Genomic DNA, 19,756 nt, shown 5'->3' with positions numbered 1-19,756 from the left:
CCTGGATCCCTAGGATCCCATCCAAATGAGCTCAGGCTCTCTGCAGTGCTATTTGAAAGGTCAGGATCTGACTCATGACTCCAGTATGGTGATATTTTTGGCTCTGCTTTAATCATTTTCTCCTGTATGTCTCATGCGCCGCCTGCCAGAACCCCTTGTCCTCCCAATTATGGTGAAAATAGATAATTAGTAATAGCCTAATTCAGGAACTACTTGGAATTATTGACGAACAGAGTCTAGTCCAACAATATGAATTCTTCATTTATCTTTTCCACTCCAGTGCTGGCACAGAGACAAATGCTGGACCAGGCTTTGCAAGGGAGACGCTCGTCGGCTGCTGGGAATGTTTATGTTAGAATCCTGACATGTAATATTAACATGCTGGTGCTAAAAGGGAGACAAAGTCCATCATTAGGATTCCTGTTGTTCCCCTGGGGTCTCCTCTCAACTTCCAGTGACAGAACTCTTTTCTGTGCTTTGCAGAAAACCAGTACCCTGCTCCCCAAACCTTGTGCTCTCACCACTCCAGCCACAGGCATTCCAGATCACGTGAACTCCCAAATCTTTCTGACATTAATTTGTGTTCCTCAGTGTAGACTCATCCTGTCCAGGTATTTTACTCCTGAGATCCCAAAAATTTAAAAACTGCATTTCCTCTGCAGAAATTTTATTCCACATAAATATTGTTTAAAATGTCTCATATTATTTGACAAATATTAATTCATACTCAGCTCTCCTGTGAAGCAGAGAAATTGCTATTATTAACCTTACTTCTTGGAAAGGAAAGAGAGGAGAAATTATTTGCTGAGCGCAAATAGGGAGAATTTGTATTCATGTGGGACTGAGAGCTCAAAGGCCCCATCTCTGAGCCATCCCTCTCCTCAGCAGAGCAATGCCAGGCACCCTTTTTTGGGTGGCCCACAGAGACACTTCGCTCACATCTGCTCTTCTGTTCCATTCCACACAATCTGTTAAATAAACACCAGGGTTGCCCAGGCACTAGAACAACAAGGGAAGCCACCCTGCCTTTCCTCCATTGCCTGCCCTGCAGCAGCATCCCTTCAGAGTCCCTGCACTCAGTGCCCCTTTTCCTCAGCCTGAAGAAAACACCTAGACCCTGCACAGGGAGAACATCCCCTGGCCCTCATCTGGGACCAGTCACTGGGCTTTGTCGTTGCATTGGCTGCAACTGCAGGGGCAGCTGGAGCAGACTCGACAGCGTGGGCACCAACACATTTACTGCAGACACCAACGGCACTGCCAGAAGCACCATGGACACCACTGCTGTGTGCCATGGGCACTGCTGCACACTCCACGCGCATCACAGGGGCTCTGCCACATCTGTGGGAACACAAACCCTGCACATCACACCAGGGTGAAATGCTAACACTGCCCCTGGCAGCATCCTGGCTGTGACAGGAGAACAGACCTTGCTCTTCCCTGAAGGCAGGGCTTTCTCAGCTGGTTTTATTTTTACCAAGTGACACGTCTGACCCGCAGAGGGGTGACCTAGTCCCAGCTGTTGCAGGGCTGAGCAGCAGAGAGTGTGCCAACAGCACTTGACACTGGTACAAAACAGCCTTCCCCCTTTTTAATGGTACACGTACTGGGAACTTCTATCTCAACTAGCAGAAACCTAGACTGCCCAACACTCCATCTCAGCATGAGGAGGTGTCAGGAAAGATATTTCTGAAGTTCTGGACAAGCTCAGTCAGTGAAGTGCAACTACTACAAAAAGCTCTTTGTGTAGAAGATAAATTTTCCTGTGCACACAGGATCCTGCACTCCCCAAACAGAACCAAGATATAAAGCAGAGCACACATCCAGGGGACACACTTTCCTGATACTCATGCCCCCGATATCTATTGAGACTTGAGAGAAGGGACAGTTATCTGACTAACACTGAATTTTTCCTTTCTCTTTCTCTGCCCACCAAAATGCATGTGGGTTTTATGGAAGAATAGGAAATTGGCATTATCAGAAGTCATCATAGAGACACCTTTGATGGTCGGAGTTTTTTATTTTGGATGAGAGTATTTCTCTACTGCAATTTTCCTGGTCTTTTGGATATGTATTGAATTTTCCAATAAATGTGTCCATTAAAAGCATTATTTTGTCCATAGCCCAAAGTATGACTTTATCACCAGAAACTCCTCTGCCAAAAGCCCATGTCAGTTGCCTGAGTGATTGCTGAAGGCTAACCACAATTAATGAGACTGCCAAAATTCAGGACTCCTGCATGACCAGGGCAAGAGAAAATATTCAAGACATAAAATGCTTTTTCCACCCAGGAGGTGAAAGTTAAAATAGCATTAATAATAGCAGAATGGGGTTGCAGCAGCCTTCCATTCCCAGGCTACCAAGAAACCCAAACATATAATTAATAGCAGTTTTGGGGTCATTTTAAATCACTTTAATTTGTGTCAAGCAATTTGGAGAAAACTGGGTAAGACTCCAAGAAAGACAGGCTTTCCTGATCGTTCTTTGATTGTTTTATGACTTTTCCATGTTTGAAGAACAGCACACAGCAGCACTCAGGCTGTTGGTGATCCTGGGGACACCTGGCCAGAGCCAGGGACACTGGACAGGGTGCTAGCAGGAGCTGAAGAGCTTCGCCCTCCATGGGAACCCTGTTCTTCCACCTGTCTTCCCTGCAGGTGGCTCTGCCTGGAGACAGCAAAGGCTGAACACTGGATGCAGGGCACAGTCCAGGCTCCCATTTTACCAAACACAAATATTTATCACTTCCAAACCTGCAAGATGTCCCTCTCTCTCGATAGGTACCTATGAAGCTGGGACAAGTAGGAGAGGAACTCTGGAGCTGGGCTTATAAAAGTAAGTTTTGATCCTTGCCAAGGTCCCAGACATGTGGTATCATGTACATTCCTGTGAAAGACAGCATTTCTCAGTGCTTCCTGTGTCCCTTGGTGCCTCCTGTGAGGGTGTTTGTGGGGTTGTGAGTGCCTGCTCAGCCCCACTTGCAACTGATGCATCTCCCTCTACTTTGGTGATGGTGGTGAAGAGAGCTGAGCAGTTCCCTACTGAACTGCAGAGGAACCAATTATTGTTTTAGATGATTTTTAACTTCCACACACCATTGAAGTAGAATGGCTTCCAGAGGAAAGCCTGTGCTTCAGTCTTTCCATGTGGATGACTGCTGGAGGCAAGGCTATTCTTCGAGGAGGGAGGTACACTGGTCAAAGTCCCCCAGCTCAGGAAGAACTTTTCCCACCAAGGAGGAAGCCTTTTACTTGCTGGGCAAGGATTTAATTGCATGGTTTCAACACATGCACAACTGTGAGGATCACTCCAGTTCTGTATCTGGCATCCCCTGTGAGAGTCTGCCTGACCAAGTCCCTCAAACACACTGGTGGAAGAATCTCTTTTCTGTGTTCTACCCAATTACTGGCTTCCCAAGCACACTGCCTCTTTCCAAAGCACATGGCTTTTATGGGAAAACAGAGGGGGTTATTTGGAGCAATTGGAGAGGCAGCTTTGATGGCTGGAGCTTTTAGAGATTGCTCCTGTGGTTGTAATGTTCCCTCAAACTGGATGGTGACACATACCTAAGGGTGTCAGCCAGCCCTGCTCCTGGCCCTTTAAGCCCTGGTCTGAAACGCAACACTTTAGAAATATGATGGTTTAGACAATTTTAGTCAGTGAGTCAATTCCGGATTATCAGCCCACAGAGGGAGGATACTGACTCTCCCTCAAAAATTAGCAACCAGCAAGCTCTTTCCTTTGATGAATGTTATTTTAAAGAGTCATCTCACTTCTTTGCTCCAAGAACACTTGCCATTAATCACTGCACAGGAACATTGTGACCTCCTCCCCCAATGGCTTTATGCCCGAGATGACTAGTTCAGCATCATTAGGAAAGAAGGAAGAGGGAGAAGGAGCTGGAGAAGATTTGGTCCCACCAAAGATGTGGGGAAGTAGGTGCCACTATGGGAAAGTCACTTCAAGTGATGGGATAGATGGGAAGAAGCACACAAGTGCTCACAAGACTCCCAGACCTAAAAGTATTAGAAAACAACTAAACCTTTGCCTGCCTCAGGCAAAAAAAAAAAAGAGTGAGAAAGGTCCTGTGCCAAGACATGAGCAGTTCAGAGCCTGGGCCGAGCATGCTCCCATTGCCTCATCTGACAGATCTCCCTGTCTGCCACACACCCTCCCAATTACCAATGAGCTGTGCTTATTGCTATGACCACTGCCGTCTCACCAGTACCTAACCCCTGCACTGCTGCAGCAAGTGCCTCAGTTCAGTGCCTCTGCTGTTCTCCACCAGCTGTGATTTACCCAGAAGGAACACCAGTTAAATAGATCATGACAGTAGGTAAAGCTACTGAGGAACAAGTTCCTTGCATATGGCTTGGACTTCACGTCTCAGTTTCTAGAAACTGAGAGAATCTGTGATTATCCCTAACATAAAGTTAGTGATACCAGAAAAGAGCCTCTGGGTATGACTGAGCAGGAAAAAATGCCCAGAAGCCTCAATTCAGCGAATATTTACTCTAATTCACAAGGCCCCATGAAAGGGTGGTACCTGCAAGCCCTGATCAGCCCAGAGCTGACTGCAATTTGTTACAATAGACTTTAAAATCATAGAACATATAATCAAGTAGTAAAAGGCCATGAGGATCCTCCCATTGAACTTCCAGACCTAGCAAAACCCCACCATTAGTTTTACAATTCTTTCTTCCCATTGTATCTATATCTCACATTCCAGATCTTTCTGTGGCTTGCACTGTATTACCAAGTGCTCCCTGAGGAATTAAGAGGAGACTCACTCACACTGTTACAGGTTGTCAGGCTCATTGGCAAAGGCATTAAAACCAAGCTTGAATGTCTTAAAACTACTAAAGCCCCATTGTGGTGTATCCAACACCTTTAACACTGTCCAGGCTATGGGAGGAGGATGGGGCAAGCACCAGCCGGGGTGCTCAGGCAGCCCTAGGAGAAGCAGCTTCCCAGGGGACAGCTCTGCCAAGCAGGAACACAGTCTGGTCAGAACCAGGCAGAGGAAAGGGTCTTTCTTCAGGGACTCACCAAGTTAATGAGGAAACCTTTAAACCAAGGTCAGTGACATTGGTGATGTGAGCCTACAGGTGTGTCCAAACCACAGAGCCCTGGGCAGCAGCCTGAGCACAGCTGGAAAGGAAACAAGACAGAAAATAATGGCTCATTTTTGTTCACCTGCTTTGCTGTCCATGTCGCAGTGACAGAAATGCACCAGCCAGCCCTGTGCCAGCAACAGCAGGAGATTCCCATACAAAAACATTGCAAACAGAAAGTTGTCTGCAGAAGGAGAATATTGTAAAAGATACATTTCTTAATTTGCTACTGGAAAACATTTTTCAACCAATTGATAGTGCTAGCTTGTATTTTAATCTAAAACATTTTGATTTTCCTATGGCAATTGGCAAATCCTCTTGCTGGCTGGATCACCTGTGAAACTGGCTTTTTCTATAAAACACTTTGGAAGTCTTGTGTGACTGACAGCTGTCATACCGGCATCACAGAGTCTCTTCTTTTATCCCTGTGATCTCCTTCCTTGCTTCTGAACTATCTCAGGGATTTTGGGAAACCAGTTAAAAGCTCCCAGCAGAGGAGCAGTAGAACCCCTGGGATCCCTTCCTTCACCCCATGCGGTGGTTATAGATCATGATCATCTCCAGCAGACAATGCTGAAATAACAGCCTGCTGAAAGAAACAGGTTCTCCTTTTCAACCAGTGCCTCTGGGGGCTCTTCTCTGTTGTGTGTTTGCTTGGGTTTCAGGCAGGTAAAGAATTCACAAAGATTTATAGTTAGAATCTTCCTTTATCCAGAGGCAGAAGTTTATGTTTTTCACTTAATATGTCTAGAAATAGCAAGAATAAACACTGAAGAAAACTGCCTGTTTTCAGAAAAAGAGAGGAAAGTCTTCATTTCAGATTTGAGTGATTTCTGCTTTCTTTAAACACACCTGCCAAGTTCTAGCTTTTCTTTCTTTTCAACTTCATAAAAAAAAAATTGTCATTGTCTTGGGGTGACTTGGGGTGAAATCAAGACGGTCATACAGGGAACAAAAACCAGAGCTCCTTGCATTTTGAATGCCAGGCTTTTGAAGTGTCCAGCAGTTCAGGGTGAAAATTACCAAGGGAATGAGAGCAAAAAATGTTTTAAGAGACAGATAGACATTTGTTATCAGAGGAAAGAATGAGGTAATTTAGTTCATCTGAAACACCCAGATCACCAAGAAAATTGAGCTGACATTTATACACACATACACTAATTACCGGAGACATGAGGACATCAGAGGAGTTCCCTAGGCTGAAGAGATCACAAACTGCATGTCCTGGGTACCCGGCTCTGGGCACTGCTGCCCAACAGGTCCAGTAAAGAAAAATCGTGTTTCAGTATAAGGGTGACTGTGGGCACAGCTAGGACTCAAAGAGCAAAGGCTAAAACAGGCTGAAAATAACTTGCAGGTAACAAACATTCTGGGTCAAGACTGAAGGGGGATTCTGCTCAAAAGAAGAATGACAATTTGACAACTGAAGCAAAATTATCAGGTTACCTTCCAGCCCCAGCAGCGAGCCCTGGGATGGCAGCCAGCTCTCCTCGGCTGGGAGCAAAACACCAAAGCACATCCCTAATCCCAGGAAGAGGCCCCCAGAACATGGCCAAGCGGTTCTTGAGTACATGGGGAAAGGCAAATGGTCCTTGAATTTCACTTAGCCAATTGTACCTTGGATTCACACTTCAGAGTGTCTGGGTATCAGGCTGTAGGCAGAACACAGCCAATAAATAAGCTTTAGTTCATGGCCATGGGTACTCAGTGCATGGATTAGGTTAAAACTGCCTCAGACTGAGTGATACCTGCTGGTCTGTCTGCATCCTCATGTGCCTGATCCCACCAGGCTGACCTGCTGTGTGGGGCTCTGGAGAGAAAATCTGTGCTTGGCTGCAGTACCACCGGATCTATTGATGCCTTAGGTTTTAACTTTTATATTTTTCATATCCTGTACTGCTTAGTGTGTAACTCTGAAGTTTCTTGTAGCCTGTTAACTTCTGCTCTCTTGTGCTAGGTAGACATAACAAAGCCTCTCTGGGCCTGCTTTTCAAGGACATCCAGACCATCCTAGGCCCAAAATGTATAAACCAAAAGCCTCTGAGAGGAGGGCAAGCTGAGGGGAATTACATCATTAACCTGAAGCTTTAATTGGAGAATTAACCCTGCTATGCAAATGAACAAAACCTATAAAAGTGTGAAGAACTCATGACCTGTCGTCCATCTTGGGGTCCATCTTGGCAGTGGCCTCTGGCTCCCAGGGTGTACCTTTGAAGGCCTGTCAAATACATACCTACCTTATTCCTTTACTGCTGTATAGTCTCTGTTTCTAGGTAGCCTCTCAAGGCATCACTGTGAACTCAGTTACACAGCCAAGGAAAGGTTTTAGTGCTTCCCTGAAAGCCATGGAAACAACTAATGATTGATAGCGCTTTATTGATGGTCTGATTCTGCTACCTCAGGAGACTCAGGAGAAGAGTGGACAAAAGATAGGATGCTGACTCATGAGCAGAAATGGAAAAAAAAGATGACACGTTGTTCAAACCAGCCTTCAGAGCAGTGATGATTCTAGGAGACATTAATGACTGGGAGAAGTATCTGTGGGATTCATCTGCTTCATTTAACTTTCCCAGGGCAAGTGTTTTTCAGCTGTGGGCTTTCACGTATATTAGATGCAATATTATTACTCACAAATTATCAGCTGGAAAGGAGAGACATTATGTCAGAGGATGAAAACTGACACCCCCAGCATTTCGTTCAGCTTCACCGGAAACCTGTCACCTCCCTGGTCTTTTTTGGAAGTCTGAAGATTTAAGTTCTGCGTATCAGAGGTATGTGGCTACTCTGCTCTGGCTGACCACTGCAATCCATCAAGACCTATTTTTAGACACATGAATAACGAAGGATTTTGGATTGGATCCTGAAATGTCCTGAGCCTCAACAGGAATGTGGCAGTGGCACTCACAGGGCCTAGCTCACAAGTGCTTGATTCGTTCATTTGCTCAGAGCTCTCCATCCCAGTGTGTGCTGTGAGTCACATCTCCCCTGCCCACGGCCTCCCCGTGGAAGTGGTTCCAGCTGGGGGGGTCTGTGCTTACTTGGGGTTCAGCCAGGGTCCGGGCAGTTCCACCTTCTACTGATGTTTGTGTGGCTGTGAGTGCCACAGCCCTGGCACAGTCTCCCTGTAGCCCCCCCAGCCCCCTGCCAGGCTGGCAGCTCGGGTCGGTCAGGGAGATGTTGGGGACGCAACTGCTGCTCTTCCTTGGCCGGTCTGTGCTGCCACTCTCGGGAGCCCAGGGCTCGGGGCAGTGACTGGAGCTTGAGCTCAGGCTGCCTTGTCTCGTTTGTTTGACTGTGTTCTGTCGGCTGAGACACCAAACTCCTCGGCCGTTGCTGTGTCCGAGGCTCAAGGGGTCCCTGACAAGGCACCAGCACAGCTCCACACCTCCGGCACCAGCATCGGGACGAGCAGTGTCACTGTGCCCGAGCGTGGAGGCTGCGGTGTCACTGTGTCACATCCCGAGCGAGCAGGGTGCCTGGTTTATCGGCACCTGGGGCCTCTGGAATTGCAGGTGGACCTCCAGGGACAGGCGGGCACATGCGTACACTTCTTACGACATGTCACATTCTTTTCTCCTGTTGCAGATGACTCAGAAGCTCAGATCGGTGCCCACGTCTGTACAGTGTTTCTCAAACCTTGAATTATATTTTGATACGATTTTTCAAATTCTCCGAGAAACCCCTGTTCACTCGGAGCACGCCAGCACTCCGAGCTCGGCAGTCAGTGAGGGCTGGGTACGACAGCCTCACCCCCCGCCACTGCCGGGGTGAGCGGCTGGGGACAAACCCGGTGGCCCACCCCGGGTCACGGGAACCCGTCTCGAGCCCTCCCCGCCTCGGCAGCCCTCGGGGCCTCTTCCCCCGGGGGGCCCTCGGGGCCTCTTCCCCCGGGGGGCCCTCGGGGCCTCTTCCCCCGGGGGGCCCTCGGGGCCTTTTCCCCCGGGGGGCCCTCGGGGCCTCTTCCCCCGGGGGGCCCTCGGGGCCTTTTCCCCCGGGGGGCCCTCGGGGCGCCGCGTCCGGGCAGGGCGGGAGCCCCGGGCCAGCAGGAGGCGCTGCGGGGCCGTGTGACCGCCCTGACGGCGGGACGGTGCCACAGCGCCCTCTGGTGGCACCCGGTGCCTTTCCCGCTCCCCCCGTGCCCTTTCCCGGCTCCCGGTGCCCTTCCCGATCCCCCCGTGCCCTCTCCCGGCTCCCGGTGCCCTTCCCGATCCCCCCGTGCCCTCTCCCGGCTGCCGGTGCCGTTCCCGCTCCCCCCATGGCCTCTCCCGGGTCACTTTCTCCATTTAACGACGCTGTTGTGGCGTTTCCCAGTGGCTCTGGACTGGCACTGCTCATTAGATATCGGCACCTCGGCTCTGGACCCCCCGGGACCGCTTGCGTATTTTCCTGCTTACTGAACTCAAAACTTCTTTTGGCACAGGAGCAGCCGAGTGAGCCGGGATCTGCAGGGCAAAACCCACAGGATGCATCGCAATTACGGCGGGGGGTCAGGCGTGTTTGAGTGGGCAGAGGTGGGGGCACTTTCTCGTGTGAGAAGTCGGTTCCACACCTCACATTCTGTAACATAGCAAAGCAAACCACCAGGAATAAATGAACCACTGGAGACATCAATCCCTGCATTTCACAGACAGGCAGATGTGAAACAGCTGAGGCAGTGCAGGCATGTAAAGTACCTGTAAAAAGCCCTGATGGCAATGCGGATCTTATAAAGAATCACAAGACCTTCAGCAATGACAGGACCTCAGTGTGACACATTCCAGCTGAAAAACAGACTGCTACATTTACAGTGGGTGAGAGATGGGACGGGACGCAGCCTGTGTCATGTGCCACCCTCCGGGTCCTCAGCCTTCCCAAAAGCCGCCAGCAGCCCGGTCCCCTCCGGGCTCCATTCTGCTCCTGCAGTGTCCCTGTGCTTGAAGCCTCTCTCCCACCTCTTTGAGGCAGCCACCCACACCCAGCCCCTTGCCGATGCACATCCTGGGGGGACACTTTACACCAGGTCTCTGTGAGGTGAATGTCAATAAAAACCCCATTTACTCTTGTCCACATAGTGACAGAGGAATACTAAAAATGAAAATGAATTCAGGATCGTTTAAGGGTCAGTGCAGATGCCAGAGATGAGGACTTTCCTCCTGAGAAAGCTAAATTTTGTCCTCCTATGAAAAAAAAGAGTGGCTTCTTGTTTTGGTGTGTAGGTGAGAAGGCCCATTCTTTCTCACCTGAGGGATCAGTCTCTGTGCAAACAATAGTACTGTGTGAGTTAACACTTCTCTTGTATGGAAAAATCATCAAGAAGAAGCAATTCCTGTACCTGAGTCAGGGATCAAATTTTTTTTTAAATGGCCAAAGTCCACAATAGCAGTAAAGTGCCAAACCAAGTAATTTGGTTTTACAAGCTTAATAGTTACTCAATTAGCTAATAACTACTTCACCGGCAAGCTTATCTCCTGCACGAGCACTGGACTCTTTGACAATAACAAAAATCCCAAACTGAGTATCAGTTCAGGTGACCCCTCTGGCGTGCTCAATGCCATGTGTTGAGGGGCAGAGCACCCTATGAGCAAACCTCAGGTGTCATCTTACCACAATTAAAGCCAAAACAAGAGGAACCCTCCATGGAGGGAAACGTGTCATCTTTTCCGTCCCTCTAACTTATACATTCCTCTTCCTACATCTCCCCATCTTTCAAACTAAAGCCATTTGGTTTGGATTTGGAGGGTGCCACAGCGGTTTGGGCGATGTTAAAGTGAACCCAGTTAACAGCTTCCCTTTCAATCACTCAGAAGTGACTCAAAAAGCCTGTGAGCCCTCTGTGGAGCTGCACAAAGTTCATATGGTCTGGTTAAAGGATTCGCAGCAGCAGCTTCATTATTCTGCTTGGAAAGTTTGTTCAAAAGGAGAGGTAAGAAATAGCTCTTCAGAGAGAACAATAAAGTATTTTCTTTTGGTGTAGTCACCTAGTTTTAACACCTTAGATGCTAAGGGATTATATTAATGTAGCTGCAGTGCTTGCTGTGCATGGTTCCTGCCCTGTCTGCTCGCAGTCAGGTGAGGGAGAGCGTGAGTTCCCCAGCAAGGGGAAGGGAGCCAGGGGATGGCTGAGGATCCCAGCAGGAGCACTGGGGAGAAATGCACAAGGAATCCATCAGGCTGTGCTTCTGTTCATGGAAGTGTTTATTGGAGAATAACAATTAAATTCAAGGAAACCTCAAAATATCCCATACTCCTGCCTGGACGAGGCGCCAGGCAAAAAGTGCTGCTGGGACCACCCATTAATTGCACAAACTGCATGGCAATGAAGCAGCATTTGCAGTTGGGGCACATCCACAGCTGACTCCCCACCTGGGTAACCACAGCACTTCTTTGTGCAAAGGGCTTTTCATGCTGAAAGAAGTCAAAACACATGGAGACAAAAGTTTTGGTCATGGATTTGTGTCTGCCAGGAGCAGCAGTCTATGCTTTCTTGCTAACCCTCTTGTAAGAGGGAATATCATCTCCTTTTCATAACTCAAAAGTTACACAAAACCCAGAGGAGAGTGAGGGTGCTGAACCAGTATTTTATTTGACTGTTAGCCCCCAAAAAATGTTGGTGGATCAAATCTTACTGTATTACAACCACATAGATATTTTAACAGAGCATGTATCAAAGCAAGAGCATCCAGGAGGTTGTGCGTAATCAGGGGGAAGTTTGCCAGACTTTTACAAAAACAATCACCTCAAAGAAACAATGTTTTCTAAGGCAGCTCAACATTGCCAGACTGCAGACTCCTACTGAGGAAAGCACTGCTGTGTAATGATCAGCATAGGATGTGCTACGAGGAAACAACGTCAGCTTTTCAACTGGGAGCAAACTGTCCCTTGGAGAACTGTTGCCACATGAGGGACATCTGCCTATTGCCATGGTCAGACAAGCAGCCTGTGGGTTTGACCTTGGCCTGCACAAGGCTGAGGGATGCTTACCCAGCATACTCTCCTGCTGAAGGATGAGGGGCAAGAACAGACTCTGTTGGATTTATTTAGCCCAGAGTAAGGAGTTTGACAGTTCTCTGAGAGTGGGTTGGGATACACATGCAAACTGCATTATTTAATCTCACTGGCTTTTTCCAGTGTAAAGAGAAGAGCATTTGAATGAGAGTAAGTTTTTAAGTTACTGTAACAATGTTTATTTGCATTTGTAATTGGTTTGACTTTTTAAGAAGAAACATCTTGTTTATTGAAACCTCCAGACAGTAATATTAGGAAAATGCCATTTGCAGTGTCATAGACTCCCAGTTTTCCAGACAGTAAAACACCCAACTTAGTAGTAATGTCTGGCTTATGCTGTAATTTACTTGTAAGACAAAATTAAAGGTTCCAGTACTGCCTCTGTGGTGCCAGTTTCAGGCAGGACTCCACTCCAGTGGAACCAAATCGAAGGCTCATATGGTCAGAGCCAATACCTGAGCCTCGGATATTTGCTCTCTGAAGAGATTTTTCTAATTCCATTTCCTCCCCATAGCATATCCTCTGCAGAGTAATTCCTGCAGATGTGAAGGAAAAGAGATCACTGCCTCAGACAGGAGCACTGACCTGAAGCCTTTGTACTGTCAATGTCACTGGAATTTGCAGTGTCCCAAGCCATGCCAGGTCCCTGTCCCTGCCTCAGCTGCTCTTGTCCTCCTCCTTCCCACAATAAGTTTAGGAAAAAGCAAGATTCATGTTGCTCTTACTCTTTCCTCCCCTTCACAGTTTCATTTTGAAATACAAATACATTCCCATCAAAGCATCTTGATTTCCAGATTTAAGAAGCCTTTCACCCAGGTCTGCGGCTGTGACACACTGCCGGTACAGGTGGAAATGCTCAGCTGTAGAAGTGTAGTTTAGAGTATTTTGCATGGGGAGACTGAAGCTCATTTCCTTTTCACTGTCTTTTGAAGCTCAACACTTTACCATCACAAAGGCTGAGCCAGTGCAGAATGGACACAAAGAAACTGGTTATTCTTTCTGAGAAAGAGGAAAACACAGCTTTGGTGGATTTTCATAGCCATAGGCTGAAGTTGGCCATGTGCTCCCACTGGGTATCTCTCACTAGTGACCCAAACCCAGCTCTGAAACACGGTGGCTGGCTCTGCCGTGAGTCCCCAGAGCAGCAGCTGCTGGCGCCGGCTGTCAGGCACCCACATCCCCAGGAATACCAGCTATCTCTTGCATTCCAGAGGCACCATTTGGACCAGGACCAGCACTCCTGGTGCACCCTGCCACCAGTGATGTAGCTGGAACACAAGGATCAGTGCTTGAGGCGAATGCTGTGGCACATTGTCAGATGCTCAGTTTAACTGAGCAGGGAATACATGAAGGTTCACATATAAAGGTTTACATCTCATAGGTCAAACTTCTTCTATTTCCTGATTTTGGGTTGAAAACCTGCAGGTCTGGTTTGTTTCATTGTGATGGAACCAACACAATGCTGGTTCCATCTCAGAAAAAGCCAGAACCCCCAGTTCCACAGCTGCTGAGTCATTGCTGCTGCTGCTGCTGCCCACAGGATAACTACAGGACAGAGACAGGCTGACCCAATGGGGAAGGGCTGCCAGGCTGGCAGGGAAGCCACAAAGGACACAGTTCTTGAGGACTGGTAAAAAAAAAATATTATTGAAAGTGAAAATAATTTAGATTTTATGCTAAAGAAATGTCAATTCACAAAGTTAGAGCCCAAACAGCTTTACATCAAGCCACAGTGGGCACAGCTGGTGTGTGTATAACCAATGTAGCTTCCCTGTGTTTCCTTAGACCATGAAAGGCTTCGTGTGCTGTTAAATAATTCTCTTCGTTTTTGCTGACTATTCCAGTGAAAAATTCACTCAACACACCTCATTCTGGAGCCCACAGGTGGCAGTTCATCCCTAGAGAATTCTGACACCTGAGAGAACAAGGTCCTGAATGACCCAGTCAAAGATTGAAGCTCACGTGCTCTGGGCAGAAGGTTGACTTGACAATCTCCAGAGGCCTTTCCAAACCCATTTTCCCCATGATTTTGCAATCCCAATGTGATGCTGCCCAGCTGTCAGATGAAGGGTTTAGCTTTCTGCCACAATTGGATGCACGCTGGATATGTCTGTCTTTGCAGAGTTCCTCTGGGAGGGTGTCTGTGCCTTCTGGCATGTGCTGCTTCTTTTGTGCCAGCAGTTCTCAGCCTTGGCATCCTGGAACGGTGGGGAGATGGGCTGCAGAGCGTGGCCCTGGGCCATGCTCCTGGGCCGGCACACGCAGAGCAGGGACCGGAGCTCCGCGCGGAAGCTCCCATTCAGCCAGCAGTAGATGAAGGGGTTGTAGCAGGTGCTGCTCATGGCAAACCAGTGAAAAGCAAAGTACAGAGCATTGCTGCTGTGGATGGCCCTGCAGGAGATCAGCACCACGTAGCAGTTCAGGGGAAACCAGCACACGGCAAACACAACCACCACCACCATCAGCATCTTCAGTGTCATCTTCTTCTTCCGCTGATGGGCATAGTATTGCTCCATGGTGAGGTCCCCGATGGCATTCCTCAGCCAGAGCTTCTTGGCCACCATGGTGTAAGTGATGGAGATCACAAGCAAGGGCAGAACATACAAGAGAACAAACGTAGTCAGGTCCAAATACTTCCAGAAAAGATCAGCAGGAGGAGGGAAGCTGGGGAGGCAGACCATTCGGATGGTGCTGTTTCTGAAGATTAAAGAGAAAGAGCTCTCAATTCCCCTACCAGCTGCACACATCTGAGGACGAACACCTCAGACATTCAGACGGGTTTCAGTACAGGTACAGGTAGCAGAACTCATTCAGTATCATGGGCAGGTGCCACTTCCAATGGAGAATTTTGCTCTAGGTTTGACCTTTGGCTCCAATGAAGGCATCTTAAACACATCCCCAGGAAAAGAAAGAAATCATTCATATTGACATCTGTGTCCTCTGCTGATGAGGAGGCCCTCTCCCCTGTGCCTGCCCCAAACTACATGGCTGAATCTCTGAGCCCAAAACAACTAATGAACCAGCCTGGAAGCAATTCCATCGATTGTCATTGTCCCTTTGTGACAGACACAGAACCCGTGCAAAGGGAAGGAAACTTCTGTTTCACCACCCTTTCTGCTCTAATAACATGGATGGAAAGGTGTGCCCTTGGTTTCTGTGGGGCTTTGTAAACGTCATACAACAAAAAATATGTAAATGTCTTACCCAATATAAAACCTTGTCAGAGTCTGATAAATGGCGTGAGGCAGCGAGAAGCAGCTGGCCATAACCCAGATGACAATGATGCAAATCCCTCCTGTCACCATGGACATGCGTGGCTTGAGAGGGTGCATGATTACCTGCAGAGAACAATGACTCCTGAGGATTTACAGCATCTTTGTCACTCTTTGAGCCCCATGTTGCATGTCAGCAGCAGCTCCACATCTCTTCAGTGTTAAAAGGCAGAGACAGTCACTTTACAGGACTTCAGGGAGTACAAGGGTCGGGAAATGCATGGAGTTGTGCACGTATTGAGTGTTGCTGCTGGCTCAGAGCCTGAGCAGAGAAATACATTCTGTGTGACCCATCAGCATGACTGCAGAGACCACGGTGGTGAGATCTCTGTTGAGCTATATGGACTATGGAGGATTATCTTAGGCAATGAAACAATAATTAAAAATAGATCTATCATGTCATCCAGATGATTTCTTGGCTGATGAAGTCTTTGGTATTTTATGCATGTCGTTTGTAGTCCCATTATAAATATCTACTTAATCAAGTTGTACAACTCCCCTGGAGTATCTGTCTGCCATGGCACTTCTCAGGACTAGCAATATTTTTAGAGGCAAGTGTTGGTTTCCCTTTTGTCAGGGACATCTCACTTCTATCTTTGTGATAAAAAAGACAGAAGTGGCTCATCTATGCTCCGGCAGTCCCTGTGATTCTCTGACAGCAGGTGGAGCCTACTCCTGTTTTGAACTTCATCCAGCCACAGCATTTACCATGTGAAGTTGCTTTTTGGTAGCAACCGTTTCAGTGGCTCCAGCACTATGAGAAATCCACTCTACCTGAGAGCTCACTCTGCTGGATCTGGCCTCCCAGCACTCGGCACTCATCAGCTAAAGCACAAATTAGAAACTCTGTTTCACTTAAGGAAACCCTTCAGTCTATGCATTACTTGACCTGAAAGGTTTTCATGGCTGGGAAGTATAGGGGCTAGAGGAGAAGGAGAGAATTTCTCACCTTGAACTGGATGAGTTAACATAGTTCTTACTGTTTCCAGCCTTAGGCATCCCAAAGGAATGGGGCAAGCGTCAGAACTGACAGACTCCCATAAATCTGTGTGGAGAGAACGTGTGGGCTGGCTGGTGCTTGAATTCAGCACTTAGCCCCACCCTTCTGGTGGAACTGTGCTTCGAGGCAGGGCTGATGAGGGCAAGGAGCCTACGAGCCCAATGGCCCAGGCAGCGCAGGGCTGGAGCAGGCTGCCTGGCACTGAACTCCTGAGGTTTTCAGAGTCTCCAAGGACAGAGACTCCACAACCTCTCTGTGCAGCCTGTTGCAGTATTTCATCACCCTCACTGTAAAAATCACAGGTATTTTGTCCTCTGCCATGAAAGATGGGGTTCTCTCCTCTGTTCCCTGAGTCTCAAGACAGTGCAGGTTTCCAGGTACTGGGATTTGAGGAGGAAACAACTATTTTCTAGCAATCATAGGGGTGGCGTCTTTGACATACCTGGTGCCGGTCCAGTGCAATGGCAGCAAGGGTCAGCACAGACACGTGGACAGAGCAGTACTGAACAAACCGGCTGATGTGACACATCAGCTTTCCAAAAACCCAGGTGCTGCTCACAAACCGCACCTGAAGAACAGACAGCATTGGATTAACAGGAGCAGTACCTGAAGAGAAGCAAATTGGCTTCCCAGGTGCACAATATGGAAGAAATGCTTTAATACAGCTTTCTGAGGCTTTGGAGGTGCTTTATCCTCAGTTTTTCCTGGGGAAACTGCGATTGCCCAAGACCTTCTCAAACTGAGGTGAGATTTACAGCACTGTGCAAACACTGCTTGAGCAGTGCTCTGTCTGTGTTGTGTACATGTGTACATTTGTACATTTACCATGGCCGTTCTGGAACACATAAAGAAACCTTAGCTCCACTCCTCAACGAATCTCTGCAGGGCACACTAGGTGCCTCCCAGAAAACGTTATATACCTTTGAACATTTGGATGCTGAAAGCTGCATGGTCTCCAAACTTAGTGAGAGAAATACATGGAAAAATTTCTCACCTGTTCCCAGAGAGGCTTTACTGATGGTGGCTTCTCTGCAGAGGAGAGTGTGCCAAACTGCCTCATTCCCTCATTATTCCTGGCTGTGCAATATTAATTACAAATGAATATAACTCATTTTGCTGCAGATTAAGCTAATTTGAAGTAAAGTACATTTACTACAAAGCATCTGTTCACACAGAAAATTAGTCAAGACTAGCTAATTTGTTTTCAATTAATCTAATTAATTTCCCTGTAGGGGCGACTCTTGCAGTACTGACTGAACTGGAGCAGTGTGCTGGATCTCTGGAGCTGGTGTAAAGCTCGTTCCTGAGAGAGCTGGCAGAAATTTTAATTACACGTGCCTACTGTGTGTCTGTTGGTGTGCAAACACACAAGAGGGCACCAAGCTCTCCCTGAACAAATTACAGGATGCAAATCCCATCAGAGCAAGGCAGGGAAATCCCACCAAAGAAACAGCACCAGTTTAAGAAAGGGTGAATTCAAATAGCTAATTCAAGACCTGCTTTTGGAAGGCAGAAGAACACTCTGGGCAGGGATGAAGCAGGAGGATTTTGAACAGGAGTGCTGGGTCAAATATAGGTACAAAGTCCTGTTTACATGGCATTTACCGTCTATGACAGTAGGGCAAGAAATGAATCTTTAATTCTTCCCACCTCATTCATTTAATGTTCTTTTATATCATATATTATTTAGTCACTGAAAATAAAAAAGGACGATTAGCCCCAGGAAGCACCGTCTGTAGTGGCTGAGGGAGGGACATGCCACTGACACTGCTCAGTGGCAGCCTAAGTACTTCCCTAAGATGTTGCACAGGGACTGACCTGGTTCACGTTGTTTCAATAGGAACCCAGCCATTAATTGGATTTTCTTGTGTCAAACTTGTCCCCACTTCCTTCCCCATCAACAGGCAAAAGGGGCTCCCAGATCTGTGCCTTGCCTGGGCAGAGGGGGAAAGCTGCAGCAGAGTGACCCCTGCAATGGACTGCAAGGTGGGGGCATTGGCCCTCAGCTCCACTTGCTCAGGGGGTGTTGGGGATGGGGGCCATGACTTGCACCCTCGCTAAAAGGTAAAAGGGGAAGGGGGGCAAAAGAAAGTCTGGGTACCAGTCTGGTCCCAGCCTGTTCAATCCTAGTGCACACAGCTGACAGGCACACACAGACACCAGCAGGCACGGCCGGACGGGGCTCACCAGTGTGAAGGGGGTGTTCAGGGTGGTGATCATCACGTCAGCAACAGCCAGGTTGACAATGAAGAGGTTGGTGGCAGAGTGCATCATCTTGTTCTTGATGACCACGTGGCACACCAGGATGTTGCCGAACAGTGAGATGCAGATGATCACGGAGTAGGCGACGATCAGCAGCGCCTTCACTGTCCGGCTCTGGGACTCGCCCTCATACTTGGCTCCGCTACCAAAGTCCCCCAGGTCCTCCAGGTTCAAGTCACTGTGGAAGAAGGACTGGTTAGGGAAGCCATACAGTGCAGAGAAGAAGTTGGTTGTGTTGTGGTTCTCTGCTCTCCAGAAGGGCTTGGGCATGTACGGCAAGGGGAACCAGGTGTGCTGTCTCATGGCTGGGGCAGCAGAGCCCTGGTCCAGCCGCACACTAGCCAGTGCCTTCTGCCAGCTCAGCTGCGAGAGCCAGTGGTTGCAGGAGGGAACACACACAGTTGCATTTTAAAAATCTGCCGCACGGATACAAACTAGAGAAAAGAGTTGATAAATGGGTCCTTCTGCCTGTGCTGGGCACACGTCACCTTTGCTTCAGGGGCTCCCCATCAGCTTTCCTTCTTAAGTCCCGTATGTGCCCCACAGAGAAGCTAATTTAGAGGCTGAAATATCAGAGATCCCCAAACACTCTCTCTGCACCAAGAAAGAAATCTTAGTGAATATTTCCTGTCGGGCACTGTTCTTCTTCAATCTGCAACTTATCCTTGGAAATCCGCTTTACTGGTTCTCCACACAGTCCTTAATCCATCAGGTTTCTGTTTCCCAAGAGTTTTCAGAGCTTGGCAGAAACGAAAAAGCAACGGCTGCCTTTCACTTTGCTTTTCCCCCTCCAAGTATCTCTGACTACTCAGTGAAGCAGCTTTGCTCAGCAGCAGACTGGTCCCTGTGTTCCCTGTGATATACACGGCTGCCAGATGACACACTGCACAGGAAGGAGCCAATGGCAGATCTCTTCCCCGTTTTTCCTGAGGTGTATCACAACCCACACGTGGGCAACGGCACAGCTTGACATGTGCAGATCTAGAGAGCAGCAAAACACAGGGAGGCTGGATGTGCTGTGATCTCCTCCGTCTGCTCTCTGCTCTTCTCTGGACACCCAACACAACAGCTACATGGGGGTGAAGCATCTTCACTACTTTGTGGCATCTCTCTTTCTCTTTATC

General features: G+C 48.1%; 1 protein-coding gene across 1 annotated transcript; it reads right to left on the bottom strand.

Annotated features, from left to right (window-relative positions):
- Positions 1-11,331: 11,331 nt before the first annotated feature.
- LOC104691274 (probable G-protein coupled receptor 83) lies at positions 11,332-19,040 on the bottom strand. The gene is made up of 4 exons (XM_010402715.4): positions 18,558-19,040; positions 16,813-16,938; positions 15,303-15,436; positions 11,332-14,795 (listed from the first exon to the last, which is right to left on the bottom strand). The coding sequence occupies exons 1-4, from the start codon at positions 18,933-18,935 to the stop codon at positions 14,171-14,173; spliced, it is 1,263 nt and encodes a 420-aa protein (XP_010401017.2). The 5' UTR covers positions 18,936-19,040; the 3' UTR covers positions 11,332-14,170.
- Between the last annotated feature and the right edge of the window lie 716 nt (positions 19,041-19,756).

Source organism: Corvus cornix, chromosome 4A (assembly GCF_000738735.6).
Source record: "Corvus cornix cornix isolate S_Up_H32 chromosome 4A, ASM73873v5, whole genome shotgun sequence".
Classification (NCBI taxonomy): Eukaryota; Metazoa; Chordata; class Aves; order Passeriformes; family Corvidae; genus Corvus; species Corvus cornix.
The sequence above is the reverse complement of the archived record's forward strand: the minus strand, read 5'-3'. Positions and strand labels throughout refer to the sequence as shown.

What these genes read in the sequence shown, in the direction of transcription:
- LOC104691274 (XM_010402715.4), bottom strand. Translation starts at nt 18,935, where the DNA reads ATGAGACAGCACACCTGGTTCCCCTTGCCGTACATGCCCAAGCCCTTC. An exon ending in TGAACACCCCCTTCACACTG is followed by an intron (nt 16,939 to 18,557) that starts GTGAGCCCCGTC and finishes TCTGTTCTTCAG; the next exon opens with GTGCGGTTTGTGAGCAGCAC. An exon ending in TTGCACTGGACCGGCACCAG is followed by an intron (nt 15,437 to 16,812) that starts GTATGTCAAAGA and finishes TGTTCTCTGCAG; the next exon opens with GTAATCATGCACCCTCTCAA.